Below are 20,388 nucleotides of genomic sequence, written 5' to 3'. Positions count from 1 at the left end.
GAGGAGATGAAAGTGGTTATTACAGCAGCAGCTTTTAACATGCTAACCAAGACTAGGCTGAATTGAGAGGCCAGCAGTCTTAAAAGGTGATTAAAAAATAATTGTCAGCCCGGTGGGTGGCTCATGCCTATAGTCCCACTACTTTGGGAGGCTGAGGTGGGTGGATCACTTGAGGCCAGGTGTTTGAGACCAGCCTGGCCAACATGGTAAAACTCCATCTCTACTAAAAATACAAAAATTAGCCGGGCGTGGTGGGGTGCATCTGTAGTCCCAGCTACTTGGGAGGCTGGAGGTGAGAGAATCACTTGAACCCAGGAGGCGGAGATTGTGGTGAGTGGAGATCACCCCATTGTGCTCCAGCCTGGGCGACGGAGGGAGCCTCTGTCTCAAAAAAAAAAAAAAAGAAAGAAAAAATTGTGAATGGTAGTAATGGTTGCACAACAATGTGAATGTATATAATGCCACTGAAGTGTACACTTAAAAATGGTTAAAATGGTAAGTTTTATGTTGTGTATATTTTGCCACCATAAAGAAAAAAATTGAACACTTAAAAAATATAACTTGGTTCTCCAGATGTCATCATAAGACTTCTTGTGGAGATATGTGGAGAATTTTGTGCTTGCAGCACCTTTTTTTGGTGGTATTGTGGACATAAGGGAATGCATTGCAGCTGTCATTTCAGCCATCAGTGGTGATATGCTGCAAAGATGATTTCTGGGATGAATCAATTGGCAGGACTGATGTATACTGGGTGTCAAAAGGGAGCATATATTGAGCATTGTAAGACTAGAAGTAACTGTGATCTTTCTTCAACAAATTGTTTTTTATTTCATACTCACATAGGTACTGAGGAATAAGTTTTGAAAATATTCCATTCATTGGCCAGGCGCAGTGGCTCACACCTGTAATCCCAGCACTTTGGGAGGCCGAGGTGGGTGGATCACGAGGTCAGGAGATCAGGAGATCGAGACCATCCTGGCTAACATGGTGAAACCCTGTCTTTACTAAAAATACAAAAAGTTAGCCTGGCGTGGTGGCGGACGCCTGTAGTCCCAGCTACTCGGGAGGCTGAGGCAGGAGAATGGCGTGAACCCGGGAGGCAGAGCTTGCAGTGAGCCAAGATTGGGCCACAGCACTCCAGCCTGGGCTACGAGACTCTGTCTCAAAAAAAAGAAAAGAAAATATTCCATTCATTTTGAATCACTCCATATTACTTGGTAGTCATATCTCCTTAATTAGTGTCATTTTCGTTATCAGGTAAAATAACTAGAGCATGGATTAATTGTTCTGTAATAAAAGCTTGGGATGGAGCCAAGCAGAGTACTTTTACATTTATACATGTATCAAGATGAATTATTTGCTGTTCTCTTAAGGGAGTTTTGTTGTATTTTAAAAGCCAATTTCTTTGAAATCTTCTGGAGTAGGTGGGTACATGTTAGGTCTCACTTTGAAAAGGTGAAATTTAAAGTTTTTTTTTTTTTTTTTTTTTGATAGTCTCACTCTGTTATGCAGGCTGGAGTACAGTGGTACGTTCATAACTCACTGAGGTCTCAACCTCCTGGGCTCAAACCATCCTCCCTCCTCAGCCTCCCAAGTAGCTGGGTTTACAGGTGCATGCCACTACACTCAGCTAATTTTTAAATTTTTTTGTAGAGACAAGGTCTCGCTGTGTTACTCAGGCTGGTCTTGAACTCTTGGGCTCAAGCTCTCCTCCTGCCTCACCTCCCAAAGTGCTGGGATTACAAGCTTCAGCCACTGCTCCTGGCCAAAAGTATTTTTTAGCATTCTTTTTTCTTTATATTACCAAGACTGACAATTTACAAACTATGAAATTCACATAATTTAAATAAAATATACAGTTCAGTATATTTTTAATGTATTTTTGGTAGATTTACAGAATTGTGCAACTATCGCCACAATGGGAGTTTGGAACAGTTTTCTTTTTTTTTTTTTTTCCCTCCTTTTTCTTTCCCTCTCTCTCACTCTCTTGTTGTGTGTGTGAGTGTGTGGTTTTTTTTTTTTTTTTTTTTTTGAGACAGGGTCTTACTCCAGGCTGGAGTGCAGTGGCACAATGATTAGCTCACTGCAGCCTTGACTTCCTGGGCTTAAGCAATCCTCTCGCCTCAGCCTCTTGAGTAGCTGGCACTACAGGCACGCATCACCATACTTGGCTAATTTTTTAATTTTTTGTAGGGACACGGTCCTGCTATGTTGCCCAGGCTGGTCTCAAACTCCTGGGCTCAAGGGATCCACCCACTTCAGCCTCCTAAATGTTGGGATTATAGGTGAGAGCCACTGTGTCTAGCCTATCTTTTTTATTATTCTAGTGGGTATGAAGTAGTATGTTGCTTTAATTTTAATTTATTGATATTTAGCATTTTTTCATGTGTCTGTTAGTCATACATCTTTGTTGGTAAAATGTCTGTTCAAAATCTTTTGCCCATTTTTAAATTGGGTTATTTATCTTATAGAGTTGTAGGTTTTATGTGTACACACTGACAAACAACTGTGTAAAAAAAAAGAGTTGTTTATGTGGATACAAGACCTTTGTCAGATAGACGATTTGCAAGTATTTTCTAGTCTGTGGCTTGTCTTCATTTTCTTTTTCTTTTTTTTGTCACCCAGGCTGGAGTGCAGTTGCAAGATCATGGCTCACTGTAGTCTCAACCTCCTGGGCTGTAAGTGATCCTCCCACTTCAGCCTCCCGAATAGTTTGTCCAGAGGCCTGTGCCACCATGCCCAGCTAATTTTAAATTCTTTTTTGAAGAGATGAGATCTCACTGTGTTGCCCAGGTTGATCTTGTCTTCCTGGGCTCAAGTGATCCTCCCCCTTCAGTCTCCCAGAGTGTTGGGATTACAGGCATGAGCCACTGTGCCTAGTTTGTCTTCATTTTCTTAATGATATGTTTTAAAGTGTTAACATTTTTAATTTGCATGGTCTAATTTTTGATCTTTTGTGCTTTTGATTGCATATCTAGAATTTTTTATGGTCAGTCATGAAGATTTTCTCCTGGTTTTTCTAGAATTTACACTGTTTTAGATAGAAAGGTTATATTAGAAAACTGTAAAAAAAAGAGAAGACAACTCAAAGATGTATGATTGCCTTTAAAGCTTATCACTTAGTTGGCCGGGTGTGGTGGCTCATGCCTGTAATCCCTGCACTTTGGGAGGCTGAGACAGGCGGATCACAAGGTCAGGAGATAAGACCATTCTGGCCAACACGGTGAAACCCCGTCTCTACTAAAAATACAAAAAAAAAAACCCACAAAAAAACAAAAAATCTTAACATTTAGTTTTTGTTGTTGTTGTTGTTATTGTTTTTTGAGATGGGGTTTTGCTCTCGTTGCCCAGGCTGGAGTGCAGTGGCACAGTCTCGGCTCACTGCAACTTCTGCCTCCCAGGTTCAAGCGATTCTCCTGCCTCAGTCTCCTGAGTAGGTGGGATTACAGACGCCTGCCACCATGCCCAGCTAATTTTTGTATTTTTAGTATTTTTGTATTTTAGGCTGGGTACAATGGCTCACGCCTGTAATCGTAGCACTTTGGGAGGTTGGGACTGGTGGATCACCTGAGGTCAGGAGTTCCAGACCAGCCTGGCCAACATGGTGAAACCCCGTCTCTACTAAAAATACAACAAATTAGCTAGGCATGGTGGGGACGCATGTAATCCCAGCTACTTGGGAGCCTGAGGCAGGAGAATCACTTGAACCAGTGAGGCAGAGGTTGCAGTGAGCTGAGATCACCCCACTGCAAGAGCGAAACTCCATCTGAAAAAAAAAAAATAATAATTTATGGTTTATTGAGTATTTACGTCATTTGGTGGGCTTATTAGTCTAAATTATGTCATTATTTAATCCTCGTGTAACCCTTTAAGTATTTAGAGATAACCAGGTATAAGGCAGATGTTACTGTTTGAAAGTGTTGGGAGAAGGCTGGACGCGGTGGCTCAAGCCTGTAATCCCAGCACTTTGGGAGGCGGGTGGATTGCTTGAGGTCAAGAATTCAAGACCAGCCTGACCAACATGGTGAAACCCTGTCTCCACTAAAAATACAAAAATCAGCTGGGCGTGGTGGTGGGCGCCGGTAATCCCAGCTCCTCAGGAGGCTGAGGCGGGAGAATTGCTTGAACTCCAGCCTGGGTGACAGAGCGAGACTCTGTCTCAAAAAACAAAAACAAACAAGAAAGTGGTGGGAGAAGCGTTGTTATACAGATTGTGTGATTGTGTCTCTAGTGAAGATGTTCTGACCCTAATGTTGTCTTTAACAATGTAAGGTAGCAAAGAGAATGCTTAGGCTATACCCATGTTTCTCACCCTCACTTTTATTCTTTTAGCTCCAATTTTCTAAATTTAAATTTTACTCATTATGGCATTTTTACAAAGGATAGTAAAATACTCTGCCAATACATCTATTCCCTTATAAATAAGATACCTTACATATATGTATGAATATGAATTCAAAATGAAGAGGGCAGCACCTATTCTGAAGGTGATGCTGAGAACGAGTGCTCCTCTAGTACTTTCCTTTCTGAGGTGCACAATAGTGAGCTTGGGGTGTACATTTGGATAGTTGTTTATTCTTAGTTTTGGGTAATTTTTTATTGAAAGGGATAAAGGAAGTGGGTGTACATTTTAAGATACTGTTTTGAAAAAGTATAGTATGAATTTTCATTGTGAAATGTAACCGTGTTGCTGTATTTTTATATTCTTTATATCCTTTTAACTTCTGCCTTTGCTTTAGGAGGCAGTGTCTAACAAGAGCTTTATCATGATCTTTCTGCAGACTCCTGTCTTCTCAGTGTCTTGTGTTCTAGAAGGTCTGATTTCTCTTCACATTGGGAACAAGCAGGCAAGAGAAAGGGAGAATGGATAGTAATTTCATCTTTCACTTCTTATCTCTGTTCTGCAGCCGTGCAGTCGGAGGTCCTTGTGCATGAAGACAGATTTGTTCTATGGCCTCGGAGTTGGGTGCCAGGGATGATGGAGGCTGCACTGAGCTGGCAAAGCCCCTCTATCTTCAGTACTTGGAGAGGGCCCTCCGGTTGGACCATTTTCTGCGACAAACGTCAGCTATCTTCAATAGGAATATTTCTAGGTATGTTATTGTATCTTTGCAATATGTTTTACCAAATTCGTGATTTCCATCATCCTTACAGATTTTATAGGATTAAAGTATCTTACGATTTTTATGTTTCATATTTTCTTTTGCCTCTTTCAAATAAAAACAGTCAATTTATTTCAGAGGAACAGTTTCTTCTGTAAAGTGTCCAGTTCTAACTTTATATTTTATTGGGTCAGCTGTAATTGTGGACTCATTCTTCAATTTATAGCGATGACAGTGAAGATGGACTGGATGACAGTAATCCCTTATTGCCCCAGTCTGGGGATCCCTTAATACAAGTTAAGGAAGAACCTCCAAATTCATTGCTTGGTGAAACTTCTGGAGCAGGCAGTTCTGGAATGTTAAACACATATTCTCTGAATGGAGTTCTACAGTCAGGTCAGTGTGGTGTGACATCCCCCTTTGGACTATCGTTATCTTGGGGCAGTCATCCTTTAATTTTTTTATTCTTTGTGTTTCTTTATACAGAATCAAAATGTGATAAGGGGAATTTATATAATTTCTCTAAGCTGAAGAAAAGCAGAAAGTGGCTAAAGGTAAGAGATAAAGCAGGATGTTTACAATGCAGATAGTCTACTAAAGTTACTAATAGATGGGAAAGTTATCAACTCATTTTGGCAGATTTTTTTTTTTTTTTGAGACAGAGTCTCTCTCTGTCGCCCAGGCTGGAGTGCACTGGTGCATTCTCAGCTCACTGCAACCTCCACCTCCCGGGTTCACGGCATTCTCCTGCCTCAGCCTCCCGAGTAGCTGGGACTACAGGCACCCGCCACCATGCCCGGCTAATTTTTTGTATTCTTAGTAGAGACAGGGTTTCACCGTGTTAGCCAGGATGGTCTCGATCTCCTGACCTTGTGATCCGCCTGCCTCGGCCTCCCAGAGTGCTGGGATTACAGGTGTGAGCCACCGTGCCCAGCCTCATTTTGGCAGATTAACAGTTTTTCAAATATGATTCTTTTGTACTAGATGTGGTTTTTTTGAAGAGATTATTGAGAAAATCTGGAGGTTTCAATGAAGTCATTTAGCAAACATGAATTGAGTACAGGTTGAGTATTGCTAATCTGAAATGCTTGAGACCAGACGTGTTTCTGATTTTGTTTTTGAGACGACGTTTCACTCTTGTTGCCCAAGCTGGAGTGCAATGGCATGATCTCAGCTCACTGCAACCTCCGCCTCTGGGTTCAAGCAATTCTCCTGCCTCAGCCTCCTGAGTAGCTGGGATTACAGGCATGCGCCACCACGCCCAGCTAATTTTTTTGTATTTTTAGTAGAAATAAGGTTTCACCATGTTAGCTAGGTTGGTCTCGAACTCCTGACCTCAAGTGATCCGCCTGCCTCAGCCTCCCAAAGTGCTGGGATTATAGGCGTGAGCCACCGCACCCAGCCTCAGATTTTTTTTTTTTTTTTAAATATTTGCAATACAAAATGAGATATCTTGGAGATGGGACCCAAGTTAATAAATACCAAATTCATTTATGTTTTATATACACCTTATACACATAGCCTGAAGGTAATTATATTTTTCCCTTGGGGATGCTGAATAAACTCTGTTTTGTATACCTGTGTTTTGACTGTGACCTGTCACATGAGGTCAGGTGTGGAATTTTCCACTTGTGGCATCTTATTGGTGCTCAAAACCTTTGAGATTTTGGAGTATTTTGGGTTTTTGGAATAGGGATGCTCAACCTGTTATACCGTACTGAGGGGAAAGAGGAAGTACAAAAATTTATCAGATGAAGTCCTTGCACTCATTGGGTCACATAATCAAGAATATTAATTCCCTAAGTTCCATAATTTGTATTAATTCCATAACTTCCATAAGTTCCTGAGTAGTTTATTCATTTAACAGATGTTGATTTAGTGCATCCATGTGCATGTGCCAGGTACTATTATGGTTGGGCAGGTTTCCTGCCCAGTGGTGCTTACATTCTAAAGGAGGCAGGCAGTTAGTAAGCCTGTAAACAAGTAAATAAACATGGCTTCTTTAAAGACGTAACATTTCAACTGATTCTGAATGATCACAGAGAACCATCTTATATCTAGGGTAATGGCATTTCGGTCAGAAGGAACAACTGCAAAAGTCCTGAGAAAAGAACTTAGTCTGTTTGGCAGAAAAAGAAGTCTAGTATGGCTAGAGCACAGTGAATGAGGAGGATGGTGGAAGATGAAGTTACAAGACTGTGATCACACAGGCTTTGTCTATGTTAAGGAGTTGGTGTTTTACTGTCATAAGCCATTGGAGTGTTTACAAGCAGAGTTGTTAATCTCATTTACACTCTTACAAGATTACTGTCAGTGGCCAAACTGAATTAAGGATAGTATTTCTTTCATTGAAACTAATTATTTCTCTTTTATACTTTTCCTATGAAGTACTCAAAAGCAATTAAAACCCTTCATTATTATCACTAGGTCCTTCAAAAGGCTCATGTGTAAAAGGTCTGATTTGGTCAATATCAGTTGCACTTTAGGCTGTTGGAAATGCAGAAATTGTTATGCTTAGCCGTCATATTTTGAAAAATTGAGTTATAATTCATTGTCATAAAATTCACCTTTTCATTTTATTTATTTTTATTTATTTACTTTTGAGACAGGGTCTCACTTTTTCACCCTGGCTGGAGTGCGGTGGCACAATCTCAGCTTAGTGCAGCTTCGACCTCCTGGGTTCTAGTGATCCCCCAGCCTCACCCCTGTGAGGTAGGACTACAGGCCCGCAACACCACATTCAACTAATTTTTGGGGGTTTCGCCATGTTGCCCAGGCTGGTGTCGAACTCCTGAGCTCAAGCAATCTGCCTGCCTCAGCCTCTGAAAGTGCTGGGATTACAGGTGTGAGCCACCGTGCCTGGCCAAATTCACCCTTTTACAGGTTAAAATTTAGTAGTTTTTTGTGTAAATTTACAAAGTTGTATACCCATGATTACAATGTAATCTCAGAAAATTTTTAGCATTCTAAAATGAACCCTGTACTCATTAGCAGTCACTCTCCATTTTCTTTTTCCTTTTTTTAGACGGAGTCTTGCTCTGTCGCCCAGGCTGTAGTGTAGTGGCGTGATCTCAGCTCACTGCAACCTCTGCCTCCTGGGTTCAAGCGATTCTCCTGCCTCAGCCTCCTGAGTAGGTGGAACTACAGGCGCTTGCCACCACGCCTGGCTAATTTTTGTATTTTTAGTAGAGACAGGGTTTCACCATGTTGGCCAGGCTGTTCTCAAACTCCTGACCTTGTGATCCCCCCACCTCGGCCTCCCGAAGTGCTGGGATTACATACATGAGCCACTGAGCCCGGCCAGCAGTCACTTTCCATTTTCTATTTCCTCTGTCCTTTGGTAGCCACTAATCTGCTTTTTGTCTGTACTGATGTGCCTCTTCTGGAATTTTTGTTTTTGTTTTCTTTTTAAGAGACAGGCTCTTGCTCTGTTTCCTAGGTTGGAGTGCAGTGGTGCAGCCATAGTTCACTGCACCCTCGAACTCCTGGGGTCAAGCAATCCTTCCTCCTCTGTCTCCCAAGTAGCTGGGACTATAGGCCCATGCCTTTTTCTGTAGAGAAGAGATCTTATTAGGTTGCCCAAGCTGGTCTCGAACTCCTGGCCTCAAGCAGTCCTCCTGCCTGGACCTGCCAAAGTGTTGAGATTACAGGTGTGAGCCACCACTCCCAGCCTAGACATTTTGTATAAATTGAATCCTATGATAACGACCTTTTATGATTGACTTCTTTAATTTAGCATAATATTTTCAAGATTCTTCATATTGTAGCCCATACTAATGTGTTGTTCCTTTTCATGACTGAATTACATCTCATCTGGATATTCCACATTTTATTTATCCATTTATCAATAAATGGATATTTGGGATATTTCTCCTTTTGGGCCATTACAGCTTGCTTTCTATATTTTTTTATACCCTATAGGTAGTTGCTTTTTTTGCCTTCCTGTTTGGCATGTATGTATAGTTTGTATGTATATGAAATTTATGTATTATTTATACTTTTGTAAGTATTCAGAGGAATTTTTAGCCTTGTTGCTGATAACATGTCCCATGTTTTATTGCATTGTAATTTGTATCTCTAAGTTTAATTAGTATTCTTAATGTTTTTCAGTTGAATTTATAAAGCATATCATAAGGGGAACTGGAGTGACTATCTTCCTGCTGTTTTTGTCATTGTTTTGGATCTGGGAAAAAATGCTTGGATTATAAATGGGATTGCTTCACAGCAAAAGATACATTTCTATTTTCACCCTTTTCAGAGCATTCTGCTAAGTGATGAATCCAGCGAGGCTGATTCTCAGAGTGAAGACGATGAAGAAGAAGAACTCAATCTCAGCAGAGAAGAACTTCACAACATGCTTCGACTACACAAATATAAGAAACTTCACCAAAATAAGTATAGTAAAGACAAGGAGGTAAGAGTTTCAGGAGAAACACTTCAAACTGAGTATTCACCCTGTGCTTTATAGTCATTAAAGATACATCATTTTGGCTGGGTGTGGTGGCTCACACCTATAATCCCAGCACTTTGGGAGGACCAGGCAGGCGGATCGCGAGGTCAAGAAATTGAAACCATCCCGGCCAACATGGTGAAACCCCCTGTCTACTAAATATACAAAAATTAGCTGGGTGTGGTGGCGTGCGCCTGTAGTCCCAGCTACTCAGGAGGCTGAGGCAGGAGAATCGCTTGAACCCAGAGGTGGAGGTTGCAGTGAGCTGAGATCAAGCCACTGCACTCCAGCCTGGCGACAGAGCGAGACTCTGTCTCAAAATAAAAAAAAGATACATCATTTTATGGAGCTGGAAATCATTATCCTCAGCAGTGAGTGTAAGTGGGAGCTGAACAATGAGAACACATGGACACAGGGAGGGGAACAAGACACACTGGGGCCTGGGCAGGTGGGTGCAGGAGGAGGGAGAGCATCAGGAAAAATAGCTAATGCTTGCTGGGCTTAATACTTAGGTCATGGGTTGATAGGTGCAGCAAACCACATGGCACATGTTTACCTGTGTAGCAAACCTGCACATCTTGCACATGTACCCTGGAACTTAAAAAAAAAAAAAAATTCCTGACTGGGTGCAGTAGCTCACGCCTGTCATCCCAGCACTTTGGGAGGCTGAAGTGGGCAGATCACTTGAGGTCAGGAGTTCGAGCCCAGCCCAGCCAACTTGGTGAAACTCCATCTCTACTAAAAATACAAAAAGTTGGCCGGGCGCAGTGAGTCATGCCTGTAATCCCAGCACTTTGGGAGGCCCAGGCGGGTGAATCACCTGAGGTCAGGAGTTAGAGACCAGCCTGACCAACATGGGGAAACCGTGTCTCTACTAAAAATACAAAATTAGCTGGGTGTGGTGGTGCATGCCTGTAATCCCAGGTACTCAGGAGGCTGAGGCAGGATCACTTGAACCCGGGAGGTGGGGGTTGCAGTGAGCCGAGATTGCGCCACTGCACTCCTGCCTGGGTGACAGAGCGAGACTTCATCTCAAAAAAAAAAAAAAAAAAAGAATTTCTAAAATTCTCTGGAATCAATGAAATTAAACTACTAATACTTCAGATGTACTAGACTAAAAGATATGTTCTTCAAAAAAAAAAAAAGATACATCATTTTAACTTTAGGTAGCAGTGGAGCAGCTTTATTGAGATGTAATTCACATAACAAAACTTCAGCCTTATATAGTGTGCAATTCAGTATTTTTTTTAATATATTCATAGTTGTGTTACTATCATTACTGCCTAATTCCAGAACATTTACATCACCTCGTAAAGAAACCGCATGCCTCTTAGCTGTTGCCCCTCATTCTTTCTGTCCCTCAGTCCAGACAACCACCAATCCACTCTGTTCCTTTTTTCTTTTTTTTGGAGAGTCTCGCTCTGTTGCCCAGTCTGGAGTGCAGTGGCGCCATCTTGGCTCACTGCAGCCTCTGCCTCCCAGGGTCAAGTGATTCTCCTGCTCAGCCTGCGAAGTAGCTGGGATTACAGGCGTGCGCCACCACGCCCAGCTTTTTTTTTGCATTTTTAGTAAAGACGGGTTTTCACCATGTTGGCCAGGAACTCCTGACCTCAGGTGATCCTCCCACCTTAGCCTACCAAAGTGCTGGGATTACAGGCGTGAGCCACCATCCCCAGCCCAATCCGCTCTGTTTCTATAAATGTGCCCGTTCTAGACATTTCATACAAATGTAATCATGCAACATGTGGCTGTGTCCAGCTTCTCTCACTTAATGTCATATTTTCAAGATTGATTAATGTTGTAGCATGTATCAGCATTTCATTTCTTTTTATTGCAAATATTCGTTGTATTTATACCTTATTTTATGTATGCATTGTCCAGTTCATGAACTATGATTAGCATATTTCTACTTTTTGGCTATTTTGAATAATGATGGTATGAAGATTTGTGTACAGGTTTTGTACACAAAACGAAAACACAAAAAAAAGTGTTTTCGTTTCTCTTCATTATATACTTAACAGAGAAATTGCTGGGTCATATGGAAACTCCTTGCTTAGCCTTTTGAGGAATTGTCAGAATGCTTACATTCTAGTGTTGCTTATTCATGCAGTTGCTCTTTGGGAGTAGTGTTTCTCTCTTAGAAAGCTCTTCATACACTAACATTAAAATGATGATAGTTTTGAGTGACAATTATTTGAACGCCATTACCAAAGACTTCTGACTCTTTCTTTCTTTTTTTTTTGAGATTGAGTTTCACTCTTGTTGCCCAGGCTGGAGTGCAATGGCGCGATCTCGGCTCACTGCCACCTCCGCCTTCTGAGTTCAAGCAATACTCCTGCCTCAGTCTCCTGAGTAGCTGGGATTACAGGCATGCGCAACCACGCCCGGCTAGTTTTGTATTTTTAGTAGAGATATGGTTTTTCAATGTTCATCAGGCTGGTCTCAGACTCAGGTGATCCACCCGCCTTGGCCTCCCAAAGTGCTGGGATTACAGGGGTGAGCCACCCCGCCCAGCCGCCTTCTGACTATTTCTACAAGTGTGGAATGTTGTACATAATAAGCAATAGTATATTTGAAGACCTCAGAATTTTCTAGCAATTAGTTAAGGTCCAAAGTTAGTTCAGAGAGACTGGAATAATATTCTGAACCTTATAAACCTGTAGAAGTGGTAAACAGAGTATCTGACCCTTTTGATGTAAAAAGTTCCTTCCTTCTTAAACTCTAGCACTAAGGTACTTGGCGCTCCAAGTATTTGCTTGTTTTTTATGTTTATTTTTTATTTATTTTTATTTTATTTTTTAAGATGGAGGCTCTGTCACCCAGACTGAAATGCAGTGGCATGATCTTGGCTCACTGCAACCTCTGCCTCCTGGGTTCAGGCAGTTCTCCTGTCTTAGTCTCCCAAGTAGCTGGGACTACAGAAGCCCGCCACCATGCCTGGCTAATTTTTTTTTATTTTTAGTAGAGATGTAGTTTCATCATGTTGGCCAGGCTGGTCTCGACTTCCCGACCTCAAATAATTTGCCCACCTTGGCCTTCCAAAGTGCTGGTATTGCAGGCATGAGCCATGGCGCCCAGCTGAGCCACCATGCCTGGCCTGCTTGTTTTTTAAATTAAAGTAAAACATACATATAGGAAAGTTCTCAGACTTTAAGTGTACAGCTCAGTGCATGCTAATTTAATTTTGATTTTTAACAGAGGACATTGTAATAGTTCCCCCATGTTAATCTTTCAGTCTTATTTCAGTCCTCGGACAATTTATTTGGCTATAATCCAGGAAAGAGATTTAACGGTGGGCTACCTAATTTTAATTTATATTTATGCATTAGTAATATGTCAGACAAAATTAATATGAGATTTGGGGATTAAGTGAAATATTTGAAAGCATTTACTTATCACTTCCTGGATGGAAAGAGTTACATTATTCATATGTTAGAATTCTGGCAATGTAGGCATTATCTATAATAATAGCAGACTGTCTTAGTGGGAGATGAAGAGAGGAAAGACTTGAAAGATTCAAGAATTGGGATGACTGGTGACTATTTGAAGCAGACATATGACTAATAGAAAAGCAAGCATGAAGGGCCAGTTGAAGTGGCTCACACTTGTAATCCCCAGCACTTTGGGAGGCTTAGGTGGGCTGACACCGAGATGGGCTGACCACGAGGTCAGGAGATCAAGACCATCTTGGCCAACGTGGTGAAACCCCGTGTCTACTAAAAATACAAAAATCAGCTGGGTGTGGTGGCGTGTGCTTGTAATCCCAGCTACTTGGGAGGCTGAGGCACGAGAATCACTTGAACCAAGAGGCGGAGGTTGCAGTGAGCCCAGATCACGCCACTGCACTCCAGCCTGGCGACAGCAAGATTCTGTCTCAAAAAAAAAAAAAAAAGGAAAGCAAGCATGAGGAACCTTAGTAAATCTGAGGAACTGTTGATAATAGAAATATGGTTTATTTCTTGGTGGTGAATTTCCAAGGGGAGACATTTCTGCAAGGAATTAATTTCATGTCTTAGTATATGTCAGGTTTAGGTAAGTATTCTGTAGAAATTCAGAAGCCTGAAGAGTTTTGCTTTCTTAAATTATTTTCAGTGACCTGTTATGTGTATAGGAGTTGAACTCATTTTGTTTGAAGTTAAGGAAGTGATTCCCTTTGATATACTAGATGTTACTGATCTCTTTGTGGGAAGAATACTGTATTTAGGAGCTATGATTTCCTTCTGGCTTAGTTTTATGTAGTAAAGATAATTTGAAAGCTGTACTATAGAAAACAGGCCCATCATGGTCTTTGCCTGCTTCAGTTGCAGCAATATCAGTACTACAGTGCAGGCCTACTCTCCACATATGACCCTTTCTATGAGCAACAACGGCACCTACTTGGACCCAAGAAAAAGAAATTTAAGGAGGAAAAGAAACTTAAAGGTGAGCATGTTGAACTGCCTTCCACGTATATTCATTCTTAGTTTCAGAATTGCATGTGGCCTACTGGTGCATTTAGACTTTATATATAGTCCATATGTTAGAAATTTGCTTTATCTGAAAAACTCTCCTTTCTAATTAGTAGCAAGTACAATTTTCCCTTTGGTATCCATGGGTGATTGGATTGTGGACCCCTGGCAGATACCAAAATCCAGAGATGCTCAAGTTCATTATATAAAATGGTATAGTATTTGCATATGAGCTGCGCACATCCTCGTATACTTTAAGTCATCTCTGGATTACCTATAATACCTAATATGATGTAAATGCTACGTAAATACTTGTTATCCTATATTGTTTAGAGAATAATGACCAAAAGAAGTTTGTACATATTCAGTACAGCTGCTGCAACCATTCTTTTTTTTTTTTTTTCTGAACATTTTTGATCCTCAGTTGGTTGAATCTATGATGTGGAACCCACGGATAGGAAGGGTAGACTATATTATTAACCTTAATTCATATTTGGCTTATAGTCTTTAGTTCTAGAATTGGAAAGACAGATTCCTAGCTAAAGGTTTAGGCAAAATTAGTTTATTCCATTTTTCTTATACACACTCTGCAAATATTGCAAATGTTCTGGGATAGGAAGTTGGTTATGCACAGAGAAGTAAGAAAAGTAACCCGAAGTGTTTGGAATAAGTTATCATTGTTGCTGTCCGAGGTGATTTAAAATAGATCACCTCCTGATGATCTTCTGTAGTGTTTGTTTGCATGTTTGCCAGGAAATGTCCTTTCCTCTCTGACTGAGCTCTCAGCAGCTGGATATCAGGAAGGAAACTGAAAGAGAAAGTTTTAAACTATCTTTGTGAGGCAAATTTTATTCCCCTGAAAGTATTAATTTCTTTTTTTTTTGAGATGGAGTCTCGCTCTGTCACCCAGGCTGGAGTGCAGTGGTGCGATCTCAGCTCACTGCAACCTCCACCTCCTGAGTTCAAGCAATTCTCATGCCTCAGCCTCCCGAGTAGCTGGGATTACAGGTGCACGCCACTATACCTGGCTAATTTTTGTATTTTTAGTAGAGATGGGGTTTCGCCATGTTGGCCAGGCTGGTCTTGAACTCCTGACCTCAGGTGATCCACCTGCCTTAGCCTCTCAAAGTGCCGGGATTACCGGCGTGAGCCATCGCACCTGGCTTGAAGGTATGAATTGTACTCAAAAAGGCTCCTTTTAGCCTTTCCTTCTTTCTCTGTTATCTTTATTAGTGTTTTCTCACCCTCCACACACTTTCTCCAACCTGAATTAAGATTTTGTTTCATGTATTTTTGTCTTGCAAGTCTTAGTGACATATCAATATGTCTTTTTCTTCTCTTTTATTTTTCTTTATCCACCTTATAGGTATACTTTTTTCTTGTTTTCCCCACACTGCATAGATGTATAGCCACCTTATATTGCCACCAAGTAGAAATAAGTTTCCTTCCTTTGACTATTACTTGAGTCTGTGATACCTCAGACACTTCCTTACCTATTAGGTTCAAAAGAAATTTGCTTTTTGCCACGCGCCTGTAGTCCCAGCTACTCGGGAGGCTGAGGCGGGAGAATCGCTTGAACCTGGGAGGTGGAGGTTGCAGTGAGCCGAGATTGCACCATTGCACTCCAAGCTGGGCGACAGGGCAAGACTCTGTCTCGGAAAAAAAATAAAAGAAATTTGGTTCTGTATTTCACTTTCATATAAACAGAGTGAGTATCCAGTGTTCTTTTCCAGGTTAGTGAGATATCAATCCGCGTGTTTCTTCTTCTCTGTTATTTTTCTTCCTCAAGGAATATTCATGGGTCTGAGTAGATAAAGGGATATGTGTTGTCAGTGTCAGGTGGAATAAGGAAAGAACCTTGCGTGTTTTAAGTCGTGAGGTTGCTTTGTGACTACCTCCTGTGGAAGTGCAACCCTGTTGCATCTGTTTCTTTTGCAGCTAAGTTGAAAAAAGTGAAGAAAAAAAGACGAAGAGATGAAGAACTTTCCTCTGAAGAATCCCCTCGTCGCCATCACCACCAGACCAAAGTCTTTGCCAAGTTTTCTCACGATGCACCTCCCCCTGGCACTAAGAAAAAGCACTTATCCATTGAGCAGCTGAATGCTCGTCGCAGGAAAGTATGGCTCAGCATTGTGAAAAAGGAATTACCAAAGGTAGGTGAATGCCTCCAGGAGATGGAGATTAGGAGACTGTTTTCTCTCCCCGCCCACTAAAGAGGAGCTCTGAGAGCTAGATACTTTCACAGATAGGAATTCTGCAAAGAAACTAATCTGTTGGAATGAAGAAAATGCTGAGTAGTACTCTTTCAGTTAACAGTTTCTTCTAGAATGTGGTCAGAATTCACAAGACAGTTATTGTGTGATGCTCCTTGGTCAAAAAATTGGAGGGCAACTTCTTCAAGGAAAGAATGCAGTTTTCCTAAATATAGCAATAGATACTTGACAGCCAATTTATAGGTGATATTAGAAAAAATTAAAAAGAGGCCAGGCATGGTAGGTCACACCTGTAATCCCAGCACTTTGGGAGGCTGAGATGGGTGGATCGCTTGAGCCCAGGAGTTTGAGACCAGTCTTTCAACATGGTGAAACCCCATCTCTACAAAAACTACAAAAATGAACTGGGTGTAGTGGCACATGTTTGTAGCCCTACCTATGTAAGCGGCTGAGGCAGGATAGATAGAGCCCAGGAGGTTGAGGCTGCAGCGAGCTGAGATCGCACCACTGCACTCTAGGTTGTGTAACAGAATGTGTAACATAATAAATATTTATTTATTTTGTCTCAAAAATTAAAATAAAAAGGAGTTGATATGTTTCTTAGAGAATTTACAAATGTTTGAATGTTGCTGGATAATCACAGGCACTAGAATAAAATGTGAACGAGTTAAAAGAAACATGTATAAGCATTTTTCCTCTTAATTCATTTGGTTTTGATAACATTTTATTTTATTATTATTATTTTTGAGGTGGAGTCTTGCTCTGTCTCCTGGGCTGGATTGCAGTGTCATCATGTCGGCTCACTGCAACCTCCGCTTCCCAGGTTCAAACAATTCTCCTTCCTCAGCCTTCCAAGTAGCTGGGGCTACAGGCAGATGCCAACATGCCCAGCTAATTTTTGTATTTTGGTAGAGATGGGGTTTCACCATGTTGGCCAGGCTGGTCTCGAACTCTTGACCCCAGGTGATCTGCCTGGCTCCGCCTCATAAAGTGCTGGGATTACAGGTGTGCGCCACCGTGCCCAGCCAATAACATGTTATTTTGATATAATTTCAAAATTAATAGTTGCAAGCCAGATGCCATATGCAGCGTTTGGTTTTTTTTTTAAAGAAGTTGCAATTATAGTCCAAGGAATGTCTGTTTACCCTTAAGTGAGATTCACCAATTGTTTACATATTACTCTTAAGGATGAATTGAGTGCAATCCTGATAGGAACAGGATATTTCACTATAAATTGGATTTTTTTTAGAAACAGTATATTTTATGAATTAAGAAAAGTTGATACTAAAGTCCATGTGATGAAGTCAGAATGTAGGAGTAGCTGGGGAAGAATTGGAAAATCCCCACTAAACATTAGAACACACTACAAAACCTCTACAGTTAAAAAAGTGTGTTACTGGCACATGAATAGGCAAATAGATGAGTAGAATAAGCCGGTGGACTTATAAATTAGTAGTGCCGAGACAACTGGGTAGCAATTTTGAAAAAGATAAAACTAGATCTGCATCTTACACATATACTTCATATAGGTTAGTACGACACTTTTTAAACTATAGAGGTTATAGTGTGTTTTGATTTTTTTTTTTTTTTTTTTTTTTGAGACAGAGTCTCATCTCTTGCCCTGGCTGGAGTATAGTGGTGCGATCTTGGCTCACTGCAACCTCCGCCTCCTGGGTTTAAGCAATTCTCCCACTTCTGCCTCCCAAGTAGCTAAGTAGCTGGGACTACAGGTGCGCGCCATCACGCCCAGCTAATTTTTGTATTTTTAGAAGAGATGAGGTTTTGCCATGTTGGCCAGGCTGATCTTGAGCTCCTGACCTCAAGTGAGCTGCTCACCTTGGCTTTCCAAACTGCTGGAATTATAGGTGTGAGCCACCATGCCCAGCCTGTTTTAATGTTTTGAGGATATTACCTTTGATCCCTTGGTATGGTGGTGTTTTGCTACTGTAAATTAAAATTTTTTTTTCCATAGCAGTTAATAAGTATTTCTGGAGACATAGTTTATGCTTGAGCATTCTTTTTTTTTTTTTGAGACGGAGTCTCGCTCTGTCGCCCAGGCTGGAGTGCGATCTCGGCTTACTGCAAGCTCCGCCTCCCGGGTTCACGCCATTCTCCTCCTTCAGCCTCCGGAATAGCTGGGACTACAGGCACCCGCCACGACATCCGGCTAATTTTTTTTTGTATTTTTAGTAGAGACAGGGTTTCACTGTATTAGCCAGGCTGGTCTTGATCTTCTGACCTCATGATCTGTGCGCCTCGGCCTCCCAAAGTGCTGGGATTGCAGACGTGAGCCACTGCACCTGGCCTGTGCTTGAGCATTCTTGATGGGAAGGTTATAGGAAAACCTGCTTAGTACCTGATGAAGAGGCCTCAGATGGTGTCCTTTCAATGAAAGAAATGAGTTTTCATTTCTTTTTGAGATAGAGTCTTGTTCTCTTGCCCAGGCTGGAGTGCAGTGGACTCATCTTGGTTCACTTCAGCGTTGATCTCCCAGGCTCAAGCAGTCCTCATACCTCAGCCTCCTAAGTACCTGGGGCTATAAGCATGCGCCACCACACTGAGCTAATTCTGTTTATTTAATTTTTTTTTTTGAGACGGAGTTTCGCTCTTGTACCCAGGTTGGAGTACAATGGCGTGATCTCGACTCACTGCAACCTCCACCTCCCAGGTTCAAGCAATTCTCCTGAGGTAGCTCCCTCCCAGGTAGCTGGGATTACAGGCACCTGCCACCACACTCAGCTAATTTTTGTATTTTTAGTAGAGACGGGGTTTCACCATGTTGACCAGGCTGGTCTTGAACTCCTGACCTCAGGTGATGCAACCACCTTGGCCTCCCAAAGTGCTGGGATTACAGGCGTGAGCCACCACACCCGGCCCAATTCTGTTTATTTTTTGTAGAGACGAGGTCTCACTATGTTGCCCAGACTAGTCTCGAACTCCTGGACTCAAGCGATCCTCCTGTCTCAACCTCCCAAAGTGCTGGGATTGCAGGTGTAAGCCACTGCGCCTGGCCAAGAAATGACTTTTTTTTTTTTTTTTGAGACGGAGTTTTGCTCTTGTCACCTAGGCTGGAGTGCAGTGGTGCAATCTCGGCTCACTGCAGCCTCCGCCTCCTGAGTTCAAGTGATTCTCCTGCTTCAGCCTCCCGAGTAGCTAGGATTATAGGCATGTGCCACCATGCCTGGCTAAGTTTTCTATTTTTAGTAGAAATGGAGTTTCACTACATTGGCCAGTCTGGTCTCAAACTCATTACCTCAAGTGATCCACCCGCCTCGGCCTCCCAAAGTGCTGGGATTACAGGCGTGAACCACCATGCCTGGCCAAGAAATGACTTTTTAGTGGGAATATTTGAGGTTCCTGGCTTCAGAGTGATAATAGCTCTTTAATTAGTAAGAATTTTTTTTATAAAAGGCTCATATATTCCCTTAAATTTGCTGTCTTACGTGCAAACATTAGAGAAATGGCTTTCAGGCCTTCTTTGTCACTTTGAACCCATTGTTTCTTTAGCATCAAGGAGAGTGCTCTTCAGTACTGAAAGAGTCACCCAGCTCTGCCTCTTCAGCATCTTCTTCCATGTCAAATAGACATCATGGGGAGTCAGGTTTCTGTACTGACTTTTGTTCTTCCCCTTAGCTAGAGTGGAAAACACAAATAGCTGGGTTGTGGGCTGCTGGGTCATTTTGTGTTAGGTCTTCCTTGGAGTTTAGTTTTAGAGAAGATTAGGCTTATGTGGTGGCAGAAACTGAGTAATGGTGACATCAGGTTTGCCTAGGCTGGAGGTGGGGCTAGAATCACAACTTAGGAGACTAGTTTATCTTTCTCCTGATGATTCCTGTATCTGGTTGCCCTGTTCTCTCAGCCTTGCAGATTAGCCCTGGTAAGCAACATGTTTTTAATCAGGGTAGTGCTAAGGTTTAGGTATTGTAACATTTTTCTAGTCCACTTCAAGCCTTACATGTAACTTAACATCTTCCCAAAAGTATACAGAAGACTATTTAAGGCATCCACAACGCTGACTTATTCTTCTTGAATGCTTCTTTAATAGTTTTATGTATGGTGTTGAGACAATACATCTGGATGACTTATAGAAGTAATGTATCTTGCTTGGCTTGACATTTTCTAACCCTTTAGGAATTGAATAAAAGACTGTTCATTCTACAAAGTCTTAGTTCAAA

General features: G+C 41.6%; 1 protein-coding gene across 3 annotated transcripts in view; it reads left to right on the top strand.

Moving 5' to 3' along the window:
* INO80 (INO80 complex ATPase subunit) overlaps window positions 1-20,388 on the top strand; it is a 137,263-nt gene that overhangs the window by 14,788 nt on the left and 102,087 nt on the right. For all 3 annotated transcript variants that reach the window (XM_063652134.1, XM_063652133.1, XM_054450302.2), the window contains exons 2-7: window positions 4,908-5,093; window positions 5,329-5,498; window positions 5,589-5,656; window positions 9,361-9,516; window positions 13,854-13,974; window positions 15,939-16,153. In XM_063652134.1, coding sequence (XP_063508204.1) covers window positions 4,951-5,093; window positions 5,329-5,498; window positions 5,589-5,656; window positions 9,361-9,516; window positions 13,854-13,974; window positions 15,939-16,153 — 873 coding nt within the window. In that variant the 5' untranslated portion in view covers window positions 4,908-4,950. The remainder of the gene's footprint in view (window positions 1-4,907; window positions 5,094-5,328; window positions 5,499-5,588; window positions 5,657-9,360; window positions 9,517-13,853; window positions 13,975-15,938; window positions 16,154-20,388) is intronic.

The sequence above is a fragment of the Pongo pygmaeus genome, chromosome 16 (genome assembly GCF_028885625.2).
Source record: "Pongo pygmaeus isolate AG05252 chromosome 16, NHGRI_mPonPyg2-v2.0_pri, whole genome shotgun sequence".
Classification (NCBI taxonomy): Eukaryota; Metazoa; Chordata; class Mammalia; order Primates; family Hominidae; genus Pongo; species Pongo pygmaeus.
Note: the sequence above shows the minus strand (reverse complement) of the source record. Positions and strands in the feature narration are given on the sequence as shown.